The 17,927-nt window shown below is 48.7% G+C and overlaps 1 protein-coding gene across 1 annotated transcript in view; it reads right to left on the bottom strand.

The window, feature by feature from the left end:
* Positions 1 to 40: 40 nt before the first annotated feature.
* ATL1 (atlastin GTPase 1) overlaps positions 41 to 17,927 on the bottom strand; it is a 34,378-nt gene continuing 16,491 nt past the window's right edge. The window contains exons 5-13 of the mRNA XM_065686794.1: positions 17,442 to 17,492; positions 15,372 to 15,428; positions 11,256 to 11,348; positions 10,186 to 10,324; positions 8,108 to 8,235; positions 7,379 to 7,435; positions 6,534 to 6,605; positions 5,104 to 5,535; positions 41 to 837 (exon numbers count right to left, since the gene is read on the bottom strand). Coding sequence (XP_065542866.1) covers positions 727 to 837; positions 5,104 to 5,535; positions 6,534 to 6,605; positions 7,379 to 7,435; positions 8,108 to 8,235; positions 10,186 to 10,324; positions 11,256 to 11,348; positions 15,372 to 15,428; positions 17,442 to 17,492 — 1,140 coding nt within the window. The 3' untranslated portion in view covers positions 41 to 726. The remainder of the gene's footprint in view (positions 838 to 5,103; positions 5,536 to 6,533; positions 6,606 to 7,378; positions 7,436 to 8,107; positions 8,236 to 10,185; positions 10,325 to 11,255; positions 11,349 to 15,371; positions 15,429 to 17,441; positions 17,493 to 17,927) is intronic.

The following is a 17,927-nucleotide window of genomic DNA, read 5'->3' as shown; positions in this document are numbered from 1 at the left end:
TCACCTCATTAGTCAACAACTGCTTCCTGCACCACCAGTCTTAGGAACTGACAGCAAACTTTAATAGTTCTGACGATAAAATAATAGAACTGTTGAACACACTTCCGATACGCAATAATGAATGTATATACAGAAATACAGCAAAACATTCTCAGTACATCTACAACATGGTGCTTTGTGCATCGGTTACCAACAGAAGAGTATGCTTTCCCTACCAAACTCTTAACATACTGTAGCAGAAGTGCCCTTACTGCTTCTGATAAAGCGAGTTAATACATTTTTGTTTTTATAATTAAACAGTTAATGGAAGAAGAAACTTGGTTACGTGTTATAACTTACTCAAGTATCTGAAAATAAGTTGGCTTTTGAAAAGCTAAGGTCTGAAAGATTTTTTTAGTTGCAGTATCATGTAACTTAGGAGGTTTTAGTGACCTTGTAACGAATTAAAGGGAAAATAAGGCTTTGTGATGAGCTGGGGAGTATGCTGGCTATTACAAATTAAAAGCACTTTGTAGTTGCGGCAGTACCCACATGTACATATGAACAAAATGAAAAACATGCCGAGGTCATCCTGTCACACACGGCACCAAACCACCTTGCACAAGATGGGTTCTCCACTCACGCTCTTCTGCAGCAGGAGCTTGTGAGGGGCATGAGGATGAGAGTTGCTGGACTGAGGATGAGGTTTCCGGGCCTCCTTCATGCATTGACAGGGACGCGCTGGGGTTACACCGTCTTCCTCTCCGAGCCCTCTGTGGGCTCTGCTTTCTGTGCAGGGAAGGCGTGGTGGTAGAGGTGCCTGTGCGTTGCCGCCGCGCTGTACAGCTTGTACAGAGCCTGGGAAAAGAGAGAAAGCGGTTGCGTCCCCAGCCCTGCTGAGTGCGATGAGCAGGGTCTGTGCAGCAGCAGGTTCAAACCAGCCGCGGCACGCGGCTGCTTTTGTGCACTAACTCGTGATTGCATCTAACTGCCAACAGGGAGAAGAATAAACATCACCGTTCACTGATTCTTCAAGTGTCTCAGCTGTGGGAGGAACCCCCTGGAGCAAGGATGACCCAGAGTGTGAGTAAGACACTCGCAGGGGTTAGGAGGTTTTCCCCTACAGGTTTCATGCACAGGAGTTCAAATTTCTGCATCCTCAGCATTTTGTTTTACACCACCAGGCAGACACATACTGCATCATACAAAGGCTTTGCTATGCAATGTCTGATTGTCTAGATTATTTTTCTGCAGATTGTAGACTCTGCATGGCTTGGGTTGGAAGAGACCTTAAAGCTCATCCAGTTCCAACTCCCTGCCATGGGCAGGGACACCTTCCACTAGACCAGGTTGCTCCAAGCCCCGTCCAACCTGGCCTTGAACACTGCCGGGATGGGGCAGCCACAGCTTCTCTGGGCAACCTGTGCCAGGGCCTCAGCACCCCCACAGGGAAGAACTTCTTCCTAATATCTAATCTAAATCACCCCTCTGTCAGTTTAAAGCCATTCCTCCTTGTCCTATCCCTACAGGTCCTTGTCAAAAGCCCCTCTCCAGCCTTCTTATATCTCCCCCTTTAGGCACTGAAAGCTGCTGTAAGGTCTCACCAGGACCTTCCCTTCTCCAGGCTGAACAAGCCCAGCTCTCTCAGCCTGTCTCTGTAGCAGAGGTGCTCCAGTCCTCTGAGCATCTTCATGGCCTCCTCTGGACTCACTCCAGCAGGTCCATGATCTCACCCTGGGGCCCCAGGTAAGAATTTTCCTGTCTTGACAGAGAAGCCTGGCCTTCACAAACAGCAGCAGCACAGGCTCCTGCAGGACGGCCTCAGAACCATCTCCACAGGGAGACAGCCAACAGCTGGATGCAGCAGCAGTTGCAGCAGGAGCCGCTGCAGTGGCTGCACCAGCGTGGATGTGGGTTGTGTTTCCTGTACAGAATTCACATCAGAGCTGTCGTGGGGCTGAGACATGGCTCCAGCCCCAAGGGGTGGAGACAGGCAAGTACCACCACTCTGTGTGGTGACACACCAGTCTCTCACGCTGACACGGGCTTTATACTGGGTGCAAATGGCACAGAAGTCAAGATCCTCTCTCTCTATAGAAAATCTACCTGCAGCTATACCAGGTATAGCTGCAGAGGACTTCAAGTGACTGGCTGTCATGGCGCTGTGATTTCAACTTGAAATGAACTTCTCGTTGGGAAGGCAAAAGAAACTCAACCAAAACTCCACCAGCTCATGCTGGGGACCTGAAGACTGTTGGTGAGCCAGGATTAGCTCAGGATGGGATGGGAAGAAGCAGGTAACTGGCAGGAGAGGCTGAAGCTGCAGCAAGGAGGAAGAGGGTGTAGGGGCTGTAGGGGCTGTTTGGGGTGGTGCTTAACCTAATGGGCCTTAGGAAATGGAAGTGGAGCTTGTCTGCATGTGTGTTTGGATTGTTTGGGAACATAGTGGATATGGTGAAGGAACATTCATGCAGCTTGTGTTTCTTTCTTGAAAATACACCTCCACATCCTACAAGACAGACATTGAGGTGCTGCAGTGGGCCCAGAAAAGGCCAACAAAGCTGGTGAAGGCTCTGGAGAATGTCAGATGAGGAAAGGCTGAGGGAACTGGGGTGGCTTAATCTGGAGAAGAGAAGGCTCAGGAGGGACCTTATCGCTCTCTACAACTGCCTGAAAGGAAGTTGTAGCGAGGTGGGGTCTGTCTCTTCTCCCAAATAACAAGTGGTAACGGCCTCAAGCTCTGCCAGGGGAGGTTTAGACTGGATATTAGGAAACATTCACAGGGAGGGTGCTCAGGCATTGGAACAGGCTGCTCAGGGCAGTGGCGGAACCACCATCCCTGGAAGCGTTCAAAAACTGTGTAGATGAGGCTCCCAGTGACACGGTTTAGTGGGGCTTGGCAGTGCTGGTGTAATGGTTGAACTTGATGATCTTAAAGGTCTTTTCCAACCTACCTGATTCTATGATTCTATAAGGGACCTTGCAGTATTTTAGGCTTTTTTTTCATGTTAAACCAGTCTCTGACTTTTATTTCACATGATTTGTTCAAGAGCGCATCAGTAGCAAAGACTCTGTTCTGCCTCTTGCTGTTGCATGAGCCAGAGCAAAGCCCATGGACCCAGTGGGCAGAAAGCCGTTAGCTGCTCAGCATCTGTGGCTCAGCGAGGGACCACAGCGCTGGCCTGGGCTGGCCACTGCCTGAAGGAATGGCTTGATTTTTAATCATACATCTTTTAGTGGCCTTTTGGACCTGTGAGAGCTGCTCCAGCTTTCTTTTAAGAGGAACTCCCCACGGAACACCCCGCAGAACTCAGTGGCTGAACAGTGCGTTGACAGTGGCAGATGGAGCTCTCGGGCTTTGGTGACACAGTAAAAGCTGGAGCTGTCTTTGGTCACACACCTCAGTCAGACTGGGGTGGTCCTTGGCTACAATGCTGGATTAATGTGTGTGTGCAGTAAGGCTGTCTTTTTTGTTTTCATTAGATGCTGACGAGGCTGCCTGTGTGACACCTCCATGGTTGGTGTTTTGGTTTGACCTCTCAGCACAACAGGAAAATCCCCAAACAGAGCTGACGGATGGGAGAAAGATGAAAATCCCCATCACAACAAACATGCTCCCCACGCAGATCTCTCCCCACTTGGCTTCCAGCACTGCCTGGAGCTCTGCACCCACTTTAACACCATTCCTCAGGAATCTGGATCCCAGGGAACCAGGCCAGAGTCCAGCCGCCAGCGAGTGCCCTGGTGCAGGGCCAGGATGCCAGATGCTGCCCAGAGCCCTTGTGACCCCCTGTCCTCCATAAGCCCAAAGAAACGTGGCTGAAACATGCATTTGGGTCCAAGACGCTTGTCCCCATCTGGCCCATGGGAGCTGAGCGGTGTTGCATGCAGAGAACAGGAGCCACTTACCTCATTTGTGCTTCCCTGGGGAGAGGCGTTGGGAAGGGGGAAGACAGAGAAAGAAAAACAATAGCATCTCTGTGTGTCATGCATGGTGCTCACGCCCCTGGCCACAGCCACTTGCTGGTGCCACCATGGCCATGTGTTCCCAGAGGGCTTGCCCCACACAGGCTGCCCCTCCTGCAGAAACCCCTCACAGCTCTGTCCACCCCTCCTGCAGCCAGTCCCAACTGGACACTGAGCACTCACATGGCACAGAGCTAAAAGGGCTTTGAACCCACCTGGGGCAGGCAGGCACCAGCCCTGGGCATCACGGTGGATAGAGTCCTGCCACCCAAGCCCCAGTGCCAGGAGCAGAGCCAGCACTGCCCGTCTGCACAGCTCGCCCTTGGGGCACCGCAGGGGCCAGCCTGGGCCAGGGAGCAGCCGCAGGCACTTTCACTTCTTTATTTTTCCCCAGCTGGGCAAGTTGCAAATGGGCAACGTCTCTGGGTTCCTGCTGGCTGTGTCCTGCTCTTGCTTAAATCCAAAATCCCTGCCCTGAACCAGGGGAGAAATACAATCTTCCTTTTTGACATACACAGACATGCACATGAAATGCACGCACACTGACTCCAAGAACACCTTCCCAGTGGGAGCCTAGGCAAAGCTGCCTATTCCCACAAGGTCTGAGGCTCCACAAGCTATTTGTATGTAAGTATTTGGTGATGGATAAGACGGGAAGAAAAAAACCAGGCAGAACAAAATAGCTTGCTGTGAGTTTTCTCATCCCCAACCCCAATCTACACAGCTTGTCTTTCACACTGGGTAAGATTCAGAGGCTCGGCCTCAAGCAGAGGAAGGGGTGGTACACGGCTCCTGCCTTGCTGTTCACTCCTGCTCTGCAACCCATCTCATACTGCCTACCTTGCCACAGTGAGGCCCATCTCCACTCCCCAAGACACCTCCCCTTTACAATCAACTAAAACTATTTCCTCTGTCCCTGCTTTCCCATTTAAAAGGTCTAAGGAATGGGTTAAAGAAGACGACAGGGCAGAGGTCTAATCTCACTGATCACAGCACAACCAGATCAAGCAGCTGGATCTGCCCAGGCAGGCCCAGCTGGAGAATCTAACAACCCTAAATGCAAAAGCCATTTCAGTACGGGAGGAAAAGCCCCAGGAAACTCAAGAAATTGGTGGGATTGGTTTTGGTTTGTTTTAAATCAAAAGCTCTTTATCCTACCTGGTCCCATAACGCTGCGGCCACTTGGTCTATTACTGCGCCCAGTTCTCTGTACTCCCCAGAGTATCTGATATATGCCCAGGTACACAGTGTGATAAGTGTCAAGCCCATGATCATGTTGCACAGACTGGCTATGATGTCCAAGCCAATGAAGCCGGTCACTCCAGCTATCACGTAAGTGATGAAGATGACCACAAAGAGCGTGGCAGGGGTGCGGGCAGCGTGGAAGATGTTCTTGCTGTCATTGTGCTTGATGTACTGGATGTAGAGCTCATCTATCTCATTCTCCAGCTGCTGGAGGTAGCGACGGCTGAACTCCTCCCCACCCATCTTCTTCACCCCGCGAAACAGCTTCACAGCCTCCTCCTTCAGCTCCATGTGTTTGGTCTGGAGGTCACTAGGTGCAAGGAAGGGCTTGTCCCCACCACAGACCTGCGTGGAAAACACAGTCCAATCACTCCAGAAATCTCAGCATCCACAGGTCCTCCTGTGCTGTGCCACGCAAACCACTGGAGTTAGGGCTCCACAGGCTCCTGTTTGCCAAAGACCACCACATCCTGAATGACAACCTGGTGTTTGGGACAGCTCTGCAGGGTGCAGGTAAAATCAGGGCAGAGCGTGTCTGCACTGGGAAGCTGTGTCCCACAGCTCCCCTACTCAGTTCACTCACAGCCCAAGCCAGGATCTTGGGCAACACTGACAGCTGAGCCACACTGAGCAAACCGCAGCGTTTTCTAGTTCTGGAAGCTCTGCAGCATTTTACTTCTGCTTCAGAGCATGGACGCATTGGTTCTAAGGCCCACGGCAGTCCACAGGCAGTTTGGCCATGCAGCTCCAAACCTTCCTCCTGCCAACAGGCAGCAATCTCCAGTACTGATGAACAGAGTGGGGCCCTGAAGAGGCTGGAGACAGGCAGGGGCTGAGCTTCACCTTAAAACATCACAACCAGACCTCATATGAGCTGAGAGGTGGGCCGATGGAGCAGGGCATAGGTGAAAAGACAGTTATAATGACTTTATCCCCTAATTAGCACCAGCCGTAGCACGGGTTGCACAGTCACGCAGCACTGCCACCCCACTACATCACATTTTTGGGTTGCATCTACCCATGCTGGGGAATACTGGGAAGATGATGCAAATTCAGCAGAGGCCAAGGCGGTCTGCAGAAAGCTGTCATGAGGTGAAACAGAGACTCTTTGTCAATCCCCCTCCCCTGTCCTGCTGTGATACCCTGATTGCTCTCCTCCGGCCTCCAAGAAAGCCCCTTTTCCACCACGAACAGAGAACCTCTTTGGGACCCTGAATGTGCAAACCAGTCCTGGGCATGTCCATGCTGGACATTTTCTACCATAACCCAGGCAGGGAGGCTTCCCCACGAGGACAGGAGAGCCAGGAGACATTGAGTGAAACAACACGCTGAGCACTACCTACCTCTTCCATCCTCCTGCTGTACGTGTCTTTGGCAGTGGCAACTGCTGCTAAATTGTTGGCTTCTGCTGTGGCCTGCCAGAAGGGCAAAAGGGGTACAAAGTTTAGCTGCAGAAGGACAGGTTTGGAAGTGTAATTGCAAATAGCAGGCTGCCTGGGTACCCATGTCCATGCATGTATGTGGCCAGGAGTGCTGACCCAAGTGCTCATGTACAGAATTACACATTAAATTCCCCTGTCTCAGCCAAGTATACTCTCCCCAGCCTCTGACCATTGCCAAATAAGATCATCCCTTATTTACATATCCAGTCTCCTCAGTATCCCCAGGCAAAAGCCTGCATGAAGAGAAGATTCCTACCCTCCAAGTCGGAGCAACGAAAACTTTGGCTTCAGCTGTGGGAAACAGCAAGAAAACAGATAGAAAGCTCAGTCATATGTAAACAGCTACAGCTGCAGCCTCCCGCAAAGCTGTCTGGCTCAGAGAGCAGAGCTGCAGCCCAGCAGCTGCTGCCTGTGTGCGGGGCCATGTCACCTCCATGTGTGGCCCCACTGCAGCCAAAGATGATGCTTTTTACCTGCAGGGGAATGATTTCAGCTAAGCTGGCTGCCGCTGTGTGCCCAGCCAGCCAAGGTGCATGAGCCATGCTGCTGGAACTGCTCAGCCATTTCAGACTCATGACTGCCAAATGCTTCCAAAAGGGCTGTTCCTTAGGTTGTTACAATAAGCAGTTTGAAATAAATCACGGAAGACCCAATGTACTGCACTACATGGGCACCTCTAACAATTAACTGGAAATCAACAGCAATTACGGTGCACGAACGCCCTCCAGCTGAGCGCAGACACATACCTGCAGCATTGACTTTGGGTGTGGCAATTCTTCCCCTTGGTAGATCTTTATGTATGCCTGCAAAACAGTGCAGAGAAAATGAAATCACATTGAATGCAGCACACATGAGGAACATGCGAACACGCCCACCCAGTCCCAGGCACAGCTTTAAGCTGGATGTTGAAGCACATAAGAGGAGGACATTCCTGGCACAAGAGGGCTTTGGCAAGGGATGCTCTGTCAGAAAATGCTACTTAACATGGCTCAAGGTCAACTCCTTGGGTGGTCTGAGTCAGTCATTCAATGCTCTTGCTCCATCACTTACACCAAGTACCTCTGCCCTCAGATTTGCACCTACCTCCACCCTACATTGAAGGAGAAGGAGCCAGAGTCAGGTAGCCCTGGAGAGCAGGTTGTGACAATTACTCACTGATATCTTGCACTAAAATGTTCCAGTAGTCATGACAACAAAAATCAGCTTTTTCCAAAGGCAACAGGAATACAGCCCTCAGCCTGCCTCCCTCTCATCCCCAATTCTCCAGGGGAGGAAATCAGCCCTGCCCACTTCTTGGACTTACTGTGTGGTCAAATACACCACCATGAGGTGTTTGCTTTCTGCGGCAGTGAGAGTCAGGACTATTAGCTAGGCCAAGAACAGTTCCTCCAGCCATCGAGTGCTGGCTTGCCTGCTGCTGTTTCCCTTCAATTACAGCCAAAGTGCAAGCATGCCACAGATGAAAAAGCCAATACCTTAAAATACTCCACAAGGCCTCGGCAGGTGATATGGTTTCCATTGATCTCCTTAACATCCAGGTTCTCAGGACTAAGAAGCCAGGGAATCAAAATCTTCAAGTTCTTGATGAACTCATCATCTATTTCTGGAAATAAAACCCAATGTCATCAGTATCAGCCCAGTGTCAGACCTGTGCTTCAGTGTGCACTGACATAAAAAGAGCAGTAGAGTCAAGCCGGAGCACCCAGAAATGACCATGGCCCCATTTAAGTTGTTACTTAACCCATGGACAGAATATACAGTTGTGCTACATAGACAGAATATACAGTTGTGCTACATCCACAAACCAACTTCATGGTCTCAAAAATACGCACTCAAACACAAATTTGACTATATGGGGAAAAAAACCCTGCTTTTGCTGATGACTCTGATAAATGTGCACACAACACTGACAGCCAGAGAGCAACATCTTCTTGCCTAGACACATACACTCTTAGCAAACCACGACCTTCAGTGGGCAGGGCATAGATACATGATGTGCCTTCACTTTGGTCTGCTCCATGGCACCCATAGTGGAAAAGTTCTGCAGGGACTCAGGCTCTTTGGCTCTCATCCCTGCCACCTCCTGTGCCAGGAGGTAAGATGTTCTATCCTGAGTTCTTGGTCCTCTATGAACCCATATGTGAAATTCTCATTGCAAAGCATTTCAAAGCTTTGCAAACCATTAGGTGCTTAGTACAACTATACTAAAGACTCCTGTGAGTGACTGTGCATTTACACTGCACCATCAGACAGCCCTTGGTGCAGGTACAGGCACAACCTCTGCTCCTAGCAGCCTGTTCCCTTTGCCAAACAACAGAGCTGGAATGAGGCACTGTTTGAGGAGGCCATGGGCTGTTTGTGTCACTTTAACAGAGGCTAACTCACCTCCTAATAGTCATTCTTAGAATCATAGGACTGGAAAGGACCTTAAAATCATCTAGTTCCAAACCCCCTGCCATGGGCAGGGACATCTCACACTAAACCATACCACAGTCACAGTGGCTGACATCTGTTTATTGCCATTTAAATTAAACTCTATGAGGCTGAAGGCCAAAAAAACAATGCAATATCCAGGTATTTGTAAGGAGAGGGGAGGTTTCCCTACATCTCTTCCATCAGCCCACAAAAAGCTGCACACAGTTCTGAGGGAACAAGGAGATGGTGTCAAGAAGCTGCTGACAACTCCTGTACCTGTTCTGCACACACCACTTGTTCAATACTAATCAGAACCTGAAATTAAGGAGGGAATTAACAGAGATCGGCTCCATTTCCACAAGCACACTTCCCCACTGCTGCCTCACTGTCCTGCTTGCTGGTTAGCACAGAGATTGCCAGAAGAACATATCTGATCACTAGCCGGACAAAAGCAGAGGAAAATCAACATGCTGGTAAGCAGCTGCTTCACAACAAACAATTAAAACAATCCACAGCACGTGGCTCCTTTCAGGGTGGAGAATCTTACCACAGTTTTTTTACCTTCCCCTTTTTTTTAACCTGTTGGACTAAGTCTGCCCTGTAGGGAAACCACTGATCAGATAAGTCAGGAAGATTAAATACTCCTTGGAAAGCTTTTCAAAGTGAAATAACATTCCCTTGAAAGCATGTGTAACCAGCCTTCCACTCTCCACAGGCACCAGCCTGCCTTGCAGCAACCAGTCTGCACCACTCTGCATCTGTGCTGAACGCCAAGTGAGGCACAGGAGTTAATTGCAGGGTTAACATCACATCCATGAACTTCCTCCCTCAGCCCTGCCCTTCCCTTTTTGCCTACCAGCTATCTGCCCCAATGTACATATTGCCAGTGGCTCCAAAACCTTTTCAGTCTCCCAGACCTTATCCACCTTCATCTCTGTCTTGGCCTCCACACATTTTTGGCCTCCGCATCTGCCTGCTGGATTCGGAAGAAGTAGCCAGCCACATGTATGTCACTGGGAGGAGGATCCAACTCCTCTCCTGCAAGTTTTTTCATGAAAAATACCTAGAAAATTTCAGGAACCAGCAGAGCACAGAATCTAAGAAATCAGCTTAAAAAACCAGACCTTGACCTTCATACCTTTCAGTTTTCCATCGAAATTAGGGTTGGTGGCAACTTTCAGGCCTGGGTGAGGCAAGAGGAAGCAGGAGATTTTGGTGAAGCAGGAATGGATGTGCTTTCTGACATTCTGCAGCTCTTCATGCTGATTTCCTGAGACCTGCAAGAGACCAGTCTGGGGTCAAGGGGCTTCCTTCTGATAGGGACACCAGTAATGCTGGGCCAGCGGGGCTGGCAGTAGAACAGGGTACTCAGCACTGTGGCTGCTTACAGCAGGAAAAAGCAACACAGAAGTAGGAATATGCTGTGCAAGGTCAAAGTCAAGGCTCTTCCAGTGACCAAGGACCTAGCATATCTCTGACCACATGCCCCAGGGCATGTTATTATCATTTGGAAAATGTGCATGTCCATGTATGACAGGAATACAAAAACATTTGGGATTTCCCACTAGGGCCTTTCTTGTCTCACATTTAATTAGGTCTCTCCACTACCAAATCACCCATGCATTTCCTGATTAATCCCAGTGGAGCCCTTGCCCATCATTTTTACTTTACAACTACCTATTACTAAAACATCATTCCTGATCTCTTGGGAATCTGCTGACTCCCATATCTAACACCCTTCCCTGCTGCTCCCAGCAACGAGCCCCACGGAGCCTAGGCTTGCCCAGAAGCCTGGCACAAGCTGCCTGGGCACAAGCCCTCCACTGAACATGGCAAGGAAATTCAACCTCCGAAAATGCCTCTTCTGTGATTTTAAAGCACTGGCTAAGTGTGACCATAACCAGCATCTCTATACACTACAGTGCACACCTAACAGGCAGTGCTGTGGCCACACAGCTGAAACCTCACTGGTGCCAGTGCTCTGCACCCCATTGCCTGCTCCCTGCCAAGGTTTACACCCTCCAGTGCTGCTCTTCCCCAGACCAAGGTTTCACTCTCATGCCCTGTGCACTCTCCATCCACATAGATAATGGCAGTGTATCATCCCTGGGTCACAAGCCAGATTTGCCTCTTCACTCTCCATCACCCACGAGCATGCCCCCAGGTTAACGCTGCCCATTAAGTGAGCCCAGATCAGAAAGAACGCACCTTCAGCCGCTTCTCCAAAAACCTTGCACCACCATCAGATCCATAGGAAAATTCATAAGGGAAACTCCAGTCACGAACAAGGAATATAAGGGACTAGAAAACAGACAGAAACACAACTGGGTCAGTATCAATCAGCACCCACTCAATCAAAGTCACCACCTGCTCCAGAGCCAGTTCAGAAAAATTCATCTTTCAAGGGCGTTGCTCTGTTTCCTGCTAATCACAGCACCAGGACTCACTGTATGAGATGCCCAACCCTGCCTTTTGATAATCAAAAGGAGCTTCATGAGGATTTCAGGGCTTCCCTCCCTGCCACCACCGCTCGCAGCAGATGTCAGAGCCCACAGCAGTGGCAGAAACCCCTGCACCCTTGCTGCAACCTTCAGACCACAGCAAGACCTGGCCCTGAGTCTCTGCCCAGCTCCAGCATCATCTCACACCTTTCCTGGTGGAAATACACCCCTGTGCAGGGACACCCCATCACAGCACTGAGACCACGCAGACTCGCTGCATGTGTGGCTGTGTCCTACAAGAGGAAGTGGGAAGCAAACTGCTGTACTGGTTTGCTGGGTGGCAGTTTGATTCCCTAGCTTGAAAAAGAGCGTCAATCATTTAAACTGCAAAACAAGAAAGAGATTTCTGCTAACCAGGACAAAAGGCAATGAGCTCCCTAATTCCAGCCACATTTAGTTCCACCCTATGGGAATTTTACAGGCTCATTTTTTCAGTCTTTTCCACTGGGCAGCCTTCCAGACAGACTTTTAATGAGAAACAGATGCAGGATAACGAGGCTGAATAAGAAATCACTGGCTTTTGTAATCTTTATTGAGGCAGTCAAAGTTCCTATGCAATAAATAAATAAATACCAGCACGGTCAACTTGCAATCTTAAAAATCAAGTTTTTTTAAACTGTTTTCAGAAGAAATCACGTCTCCAGTGTCTCATCTGTGCAAGGGACCCATGTCCCCTGTAATGAATACACAGCTTGGAGGAGGGGAAGCCCTGAACACCAAAGCCCAGGAGGGCCTGGCAGAGGTGCCATTCTCATACACATGAATAAGCAGGTCAGCAAGAGGAATCTATTTCATTGGAATTCCCCTAAAAATTGGCTATGTTTAGAACAAAGATGTAGTGGAGGGAGGGAAAATATTTCCTCTTCTTATTATTCTTCCATAAAACATCAGGAAAGCTTGAAAAAAAAAGAACAGTGTGCTGGCCATTTCTAACTGCATGACAAGCCACTGCAACTGCACCCAGTTAGCGTTTCAGGACACGCTGTTCTTTTGGACACCATAAGATGCTTAGGAGGCATGTCCATGTTTAGGACTTTTCCACAAACTCATGCCCTGCACTGCTTGACTTGGGAATTATTTTCTTCTTTCTGAAGCAGAACTGTTCCAGACGTGCTGACTTTGCCATGCCTCACAGCCACCCTCAGCCCAGCAAACTCCTTGTACCATGTTCAGCCTTCACAAAGGCATCATGACCATACGGCAAGGGCTCCTGGGGCAGCACAGTTACACCTCAGCGCACGTGCATGGACACACCATGGAGAGGAGAGAGCCAAAGGGATACGCTAATTTTCCACTGCCAAGTCTTACTTCCTTTCCAGCCGGATCAATGCAACTGCCTCACTATCCAGACTTTCTTTGCACTCTCTGCTTGGCAGCATTTTCCTATAGGAGTTGTTTTCCAAAGCCTCCTTTACACATTTGTATATTTTAAGGACAAAAGAGGTTCAGCTTGTTTGACTTATACACGTTGAATCTTGACCAACAAACTCAAGCTGTAGACTCTCTCCTGCAAAGAGAGCTGTCTCGGTTTGAAGCCTACAGCTACCACAGAAGCCCCTGCATCTCTCATTAAGCCACCCTACCCATTAAGTTGCCCCCTCATTAACAGTGCTCCTCATTGCTAGTCTGACTTTGTCCAGCCTCATTGAGTGGCATGCTGCCCCATCTTCCCCAGCTTATTCACCATTGCCCTTCCCCTGCTTCCTAAACAAAACACTCAGCTGCCTTTAAAAAAGTGCTCTGCAGGAAAAGGCCACTTTTCAGTGTGGACAGGAGGTCTCCATTACTCACCTGGCCACATCCCCATCAACCCTTCTACCACATTTTATCACATCTAAAAGGGTTACCAGCAGCCATTTGATATCTTTCCCCAGATCATTAATAAAGATGACAGTGAATCAGAGAGACCCTGGGGAAAGCCCGAAGGAAACACTTCTGAAGTATTATGATTCCCTATTAAAATTAGTTCAGTGTGCTCTGTCATCTATCAGTTAATGAGTTTTTAATCCATATATAATGGATTAAAACACACAAAGCTGACTTGATATGTTGTTCATTTGCTTTTAATCAGCATGGTAGGGAGATAAGGCAACATACTATGGTGATAGTTACCTTTATCAACTGAACTCATGGTCTTTTAAAAGTTGATAATGGGATTGTTTTACAAGACTTGCTATCCACAAAACTGTGTGACTTCACAGCAATTACAGTCTTCGGTAAAATCAGAGCCTATTATCCAGTCCTAATGACTTAAGCATATTTAAGTTTCCCCTTACAAGCCTCCCTTTTATTGATGGAGTAGGAAGTATTTCACTTTCACTGAAATATTTGGCTTCATTATCCTAATAGTTTTTAAATAAGGAACAGGAATATTTATTTTATGTCTGGCTTTTTTCTGTACTTCTAGCTCTTGCTGCTACGAGTCATCTATTTTTACTGGTAGCTTTCACATCATTTATCAGTCATCTGCCCATGCCAGCATTCAATATAACCTTAAAGCTCCCAAAAAATCATGATTTACCCATTTGTTGTATATTTTAAATTTTTAATTTTATTTCCACTTCCTGACCACAGACACCCTATAAACCCCTTAGGCCTGCCAGCATGGTGGTGAGGATAGCAATTCTCTTTATATGTCGGAACACAAAAATAAATAGCTGTAACCCGTTCCCAATTGCCATTTGCTTTTTTACAGTATGTTTTGCTCTGTGCTGTTTTTCACTTTGGGAAGCTCACAAACCCCCATCCAACTACCACCTAACCTATCATGGATGCCAGCTGTAGTTGGACCAGGACATTAGGAATGTCGAAGAGCATCTGGTTAAAGGAACAACTTGTACAGCACAAGGCCAGAGCCCCACAGAAGGTGTTTTCCTTCTATTTGCCACCCTGATCATGCAATGAGCCTTGCAGCTCCAGTGCAGTGTGAGGACACATGGGGACCTCACAGCATCGCTCCCTCCATCCCCTTAGCTCCCTGCTCACATCTGGTCCCACAGACCCTTGAAAGCTTCAAAACTTAACCACCTTCCCAGCCTCCCGGGCACAAGGGTTTAGTGCAGCCATAATCAAAGCCACACAAAAACATGACTCCATCTGTCAAAGGACTGGAGCTTCAGTGAGCTGCCACAGCCCTGTCATGGGTGCCTTCTGCTCCCCTACCTTCTGCTTTGTCTCTTCATTCATATTCACTCTCTTCCTGGAAGTGGCTGTCACAGCCAACTATCCTCCCACCCCTGGAGATGCTCACAGCCCTCGTGTCCAGAGCAAGCTGGCATCTGCCTGACACTCTCCCTTTTTTGAAAGCCAGCTTTTCACAGGTTGGAAGGCTGCAGGCTGAACAGATGTCCCTTATTCAAAGTGAAAGCCCCACTTAAACCAAGCTTTCCCACAGCTCTGCTGTCACTCGTGAGAGCTCTGAGCTAATCCTCATCCTTTCATTTTGCAGGCGTAGTGATTCCCAGGGCAGGCGGGTTCAAACCTCTCAGAGAAAAGGCTGGGCAGAGTCCCTGAGTAGACGGCATGACAAACCTGCTGCAAAACCTGACTGCTTTCCAGGCCTGGCAGGACAGGGCAGAGCTCTTCTCTTGGGATGGCAAGGATTCAGAGAGGAAGGAGAGAGAAATGTTGGATACATTTGGAAGCTTCTTTGGAGGCAAGGAAGCACAAAGCCTTTCCTTCGGGCAGCTGAAGTGCTTCCCAGGCCTTCCTATCTCCTCCCGTCCTACAAACTGCAGTGACACCTCGTGGCGAAGCCAACCAGCCTGGGGACAAGCCACCTACGGCACAGCAGACAGGAGCTGGCCAGGACCCTCAGACTCACCTGGAAAGGTTTCAGGAATGTCTCCTCCATGGCCAGCCGGCCATATTCGGTGAAAAGCTGGAAGGAGAAGCAAAGAACAACAGGAGTGTTAGCAGGTCAGTGTGCACAGCCGGGCAGGGAGCTGTGGGCCACACAAGCAGCAAGGGACAGCTGTTGACTGAGCGCTAATAGCACCATTTGCAGAGCTCGAACAGAAACTGGTGAGCTGTATGCTTTTGGTTCACATCTGAGAGGCACACAGAGCTGTTATGGAGAGCCACCATGCTGAGCCCTCATGCAAAAGATCTCAGCCTGGAATTTTTGGCTGCCAAATCTGTGAAAAATGGCTCCAATCAGCTGCTTGCTATTGCTTTCATACCAACCAGGAACTTCACGTGCTACAGGGGACTGCTGGAACCCCTGCTCTCTTTAAACACCCCAGGAAGAAGCGGAAATTAATTCAGAAATAAGTACTTTCCCTGCAAACCCCCACTGTGCAAAGACCGTGAGATCAGCCTCCCAGCAAAATCTGAAGGCTCTCCAGTCTCTCTGGACTGTAATTTCTAACTGAAGGCACAATAATGTATTTCACAGATGCCTAAAAATGGGTCAGGCTGTTAAACAACAGTGGCTTAAAATCCAAACTGAAAGATCAGAGTCGCACTGGGTAAGTTCAGTGTTAAAAAGGCATTATTATTAAACATTTACTGACTGAAATTATACAGAAGGCCTTCAGATGCTAGTTTTCCAGCTGAAGTTTTTCTTCTCTTTTTCTTAAGCTCCTGGAAAAACTTACCTAGCCAAACAACCACATAAACAGAAGAGAAAGCTACTCTTGCAGGGGGGTTGGACTAGATGATCTTTTTAGGTCCCTTCCAACCCTTGGGATTCTGTGATTCTGTGATTCTGTAATACCAGGAAATGGGCAGGACACCCGTGTCACAAAAATCCCATTAGGTACTTGCCTCCAACAGTCAGGGATGTAATTACTCTTAGGGGTCACCTGTACTGAGCCAGTACCAGATGTCAATATCCAGGCTTACAAATGGCTATCTAATTTCTTTGGGTTCTCCTAACAGTACAAAGAATGAACAATGAAGTCTGCAGCATGAATAGTGCAACTTCTACATCAGTTTCCCTGTCGTTTAAGTCAAATAAGCACTTTCACTGCCCCTACCCACAGAGCAGTGGATGGACACTCGGCAGCAGGAGTACCACAGATACAGAGTTGACTCTGTGGTCTTAATTGAGTCCAATACATGGACTCAATGATCTTAAAGGTCTTTTCCAACCAAAATGATTCTATGGTTTTAAAACTAATCTGGATCCTTTCCTATTACTAGTAGCTTTAGCTCCTTGCTACACATCACTGCATGTTTCCAGTCCCATGGGTCAGTCCTGGCCTCTAATGGCTCTCTACTTCCTGAGGAACCCCAGCATAACCCTGTGGAAGGATACACAGGCCAGTCTGGGCTATACCCAGACTGTCTGCTGCAGACTGTGATGGGTTCTCCACACTGAGAGGCCTTGTGATGGGTACTGTGCACTGTCTGATGCTCTTTTAACCACATCATTAAAAACTCAACTTAATCCCCTCTGACTGCAGCACCACCCATGCCAACTGGTCCCATGCAGTGTGGGCATACATATAAAAAGATACTGCCTTCCAGTTTGCAGCTTTACACAGCTGAAGACCATCACCACCTCCACTCGCAGTCACTTTTGTCTCCTGACTTAGCAGTCTTTATTCTTTCAGTACCTCGGTGCCCTTCAGCCACCAGCTGCAGCACAAAGCACAGCCATGGGCCTTTTGCAGCTCCACAGGTTCAAAACAATCCCTGGAACAGTCCTGGCAAGTGTTCCACTCACTGCCCTTCCAAAGGACCCAGGCCCCCAAGAAGCCACACTACAAAAGCATAAGCAAGACAGGTTTCAACCCAAGCAACTGTTCCTCCATGCCCATGAACCAATATGAGAACTGAGAAATGGAGGCTCCAAATGTGAAAATGCCTTTCCAGAGCAACAGTTTGCAAGTGCAGAGTGTAATCCAGGCACCCCAGTTCTGCGGAGCAGCAGGGTAAAGGGTCTTACCTGCAAGTGCTGCAGATCATCCTCCTGCACATTCTGGGACAAGTTATAAACCTGCATTTAAAAAACAAAAACTTCAGAACACTCAAAATGGCCTGTCCTTTGGGCCAACACAGGGGTCCGTGTGGTCCAATTCCACAACATTACCATGGGGACACAATGTCATAGCTGCCTGTGGTGTTGGTACAAGGCTCCAAGCACAGTCATACTGCTGGACAGACTCACACAGTCAGACAGGCATTGCTGTTCCCTGTGCAGCAAAACACTCCAGCATGGGAGCACCAGCCTGGAACCTTGTCAGGTTCAAATAACATTCCTTCTCCATTGGTATGATGTGCTGAGTTCTATATGAAGACACACCTTCCACATTCATGCTGGCCTCCAAGGGCAAAGGCCAGACGGTAGGAAGGGAAGCCCTAACAGGCTATGTGGTTACTGGTGTGTGAGCCCCTCCAGCCCAGAGGTTCCTCAGTGCCAGCAGCACCAAGA

Source organism: Lathamus discolor, chromosome 6 (genome assembly GCF_037157495.1).
Source record: "Lathamus discolor isolate bLatDis1 chromosome 6, bLatDis1.hap1, whole genome shotgun sequence".
Taxonomy (NCBI): domain Eukaryota; kingdom Metazoa; phylum Chordata; class Aves; order Psittaciformes; family Psittacidae; genus Lathamus; species Lathamus discolor.
The sequence above is the reverse complement of the archived record's forward strand: the minus strand, read 5'-3'. Positions and strand labels throughout refer to the sequence as shown.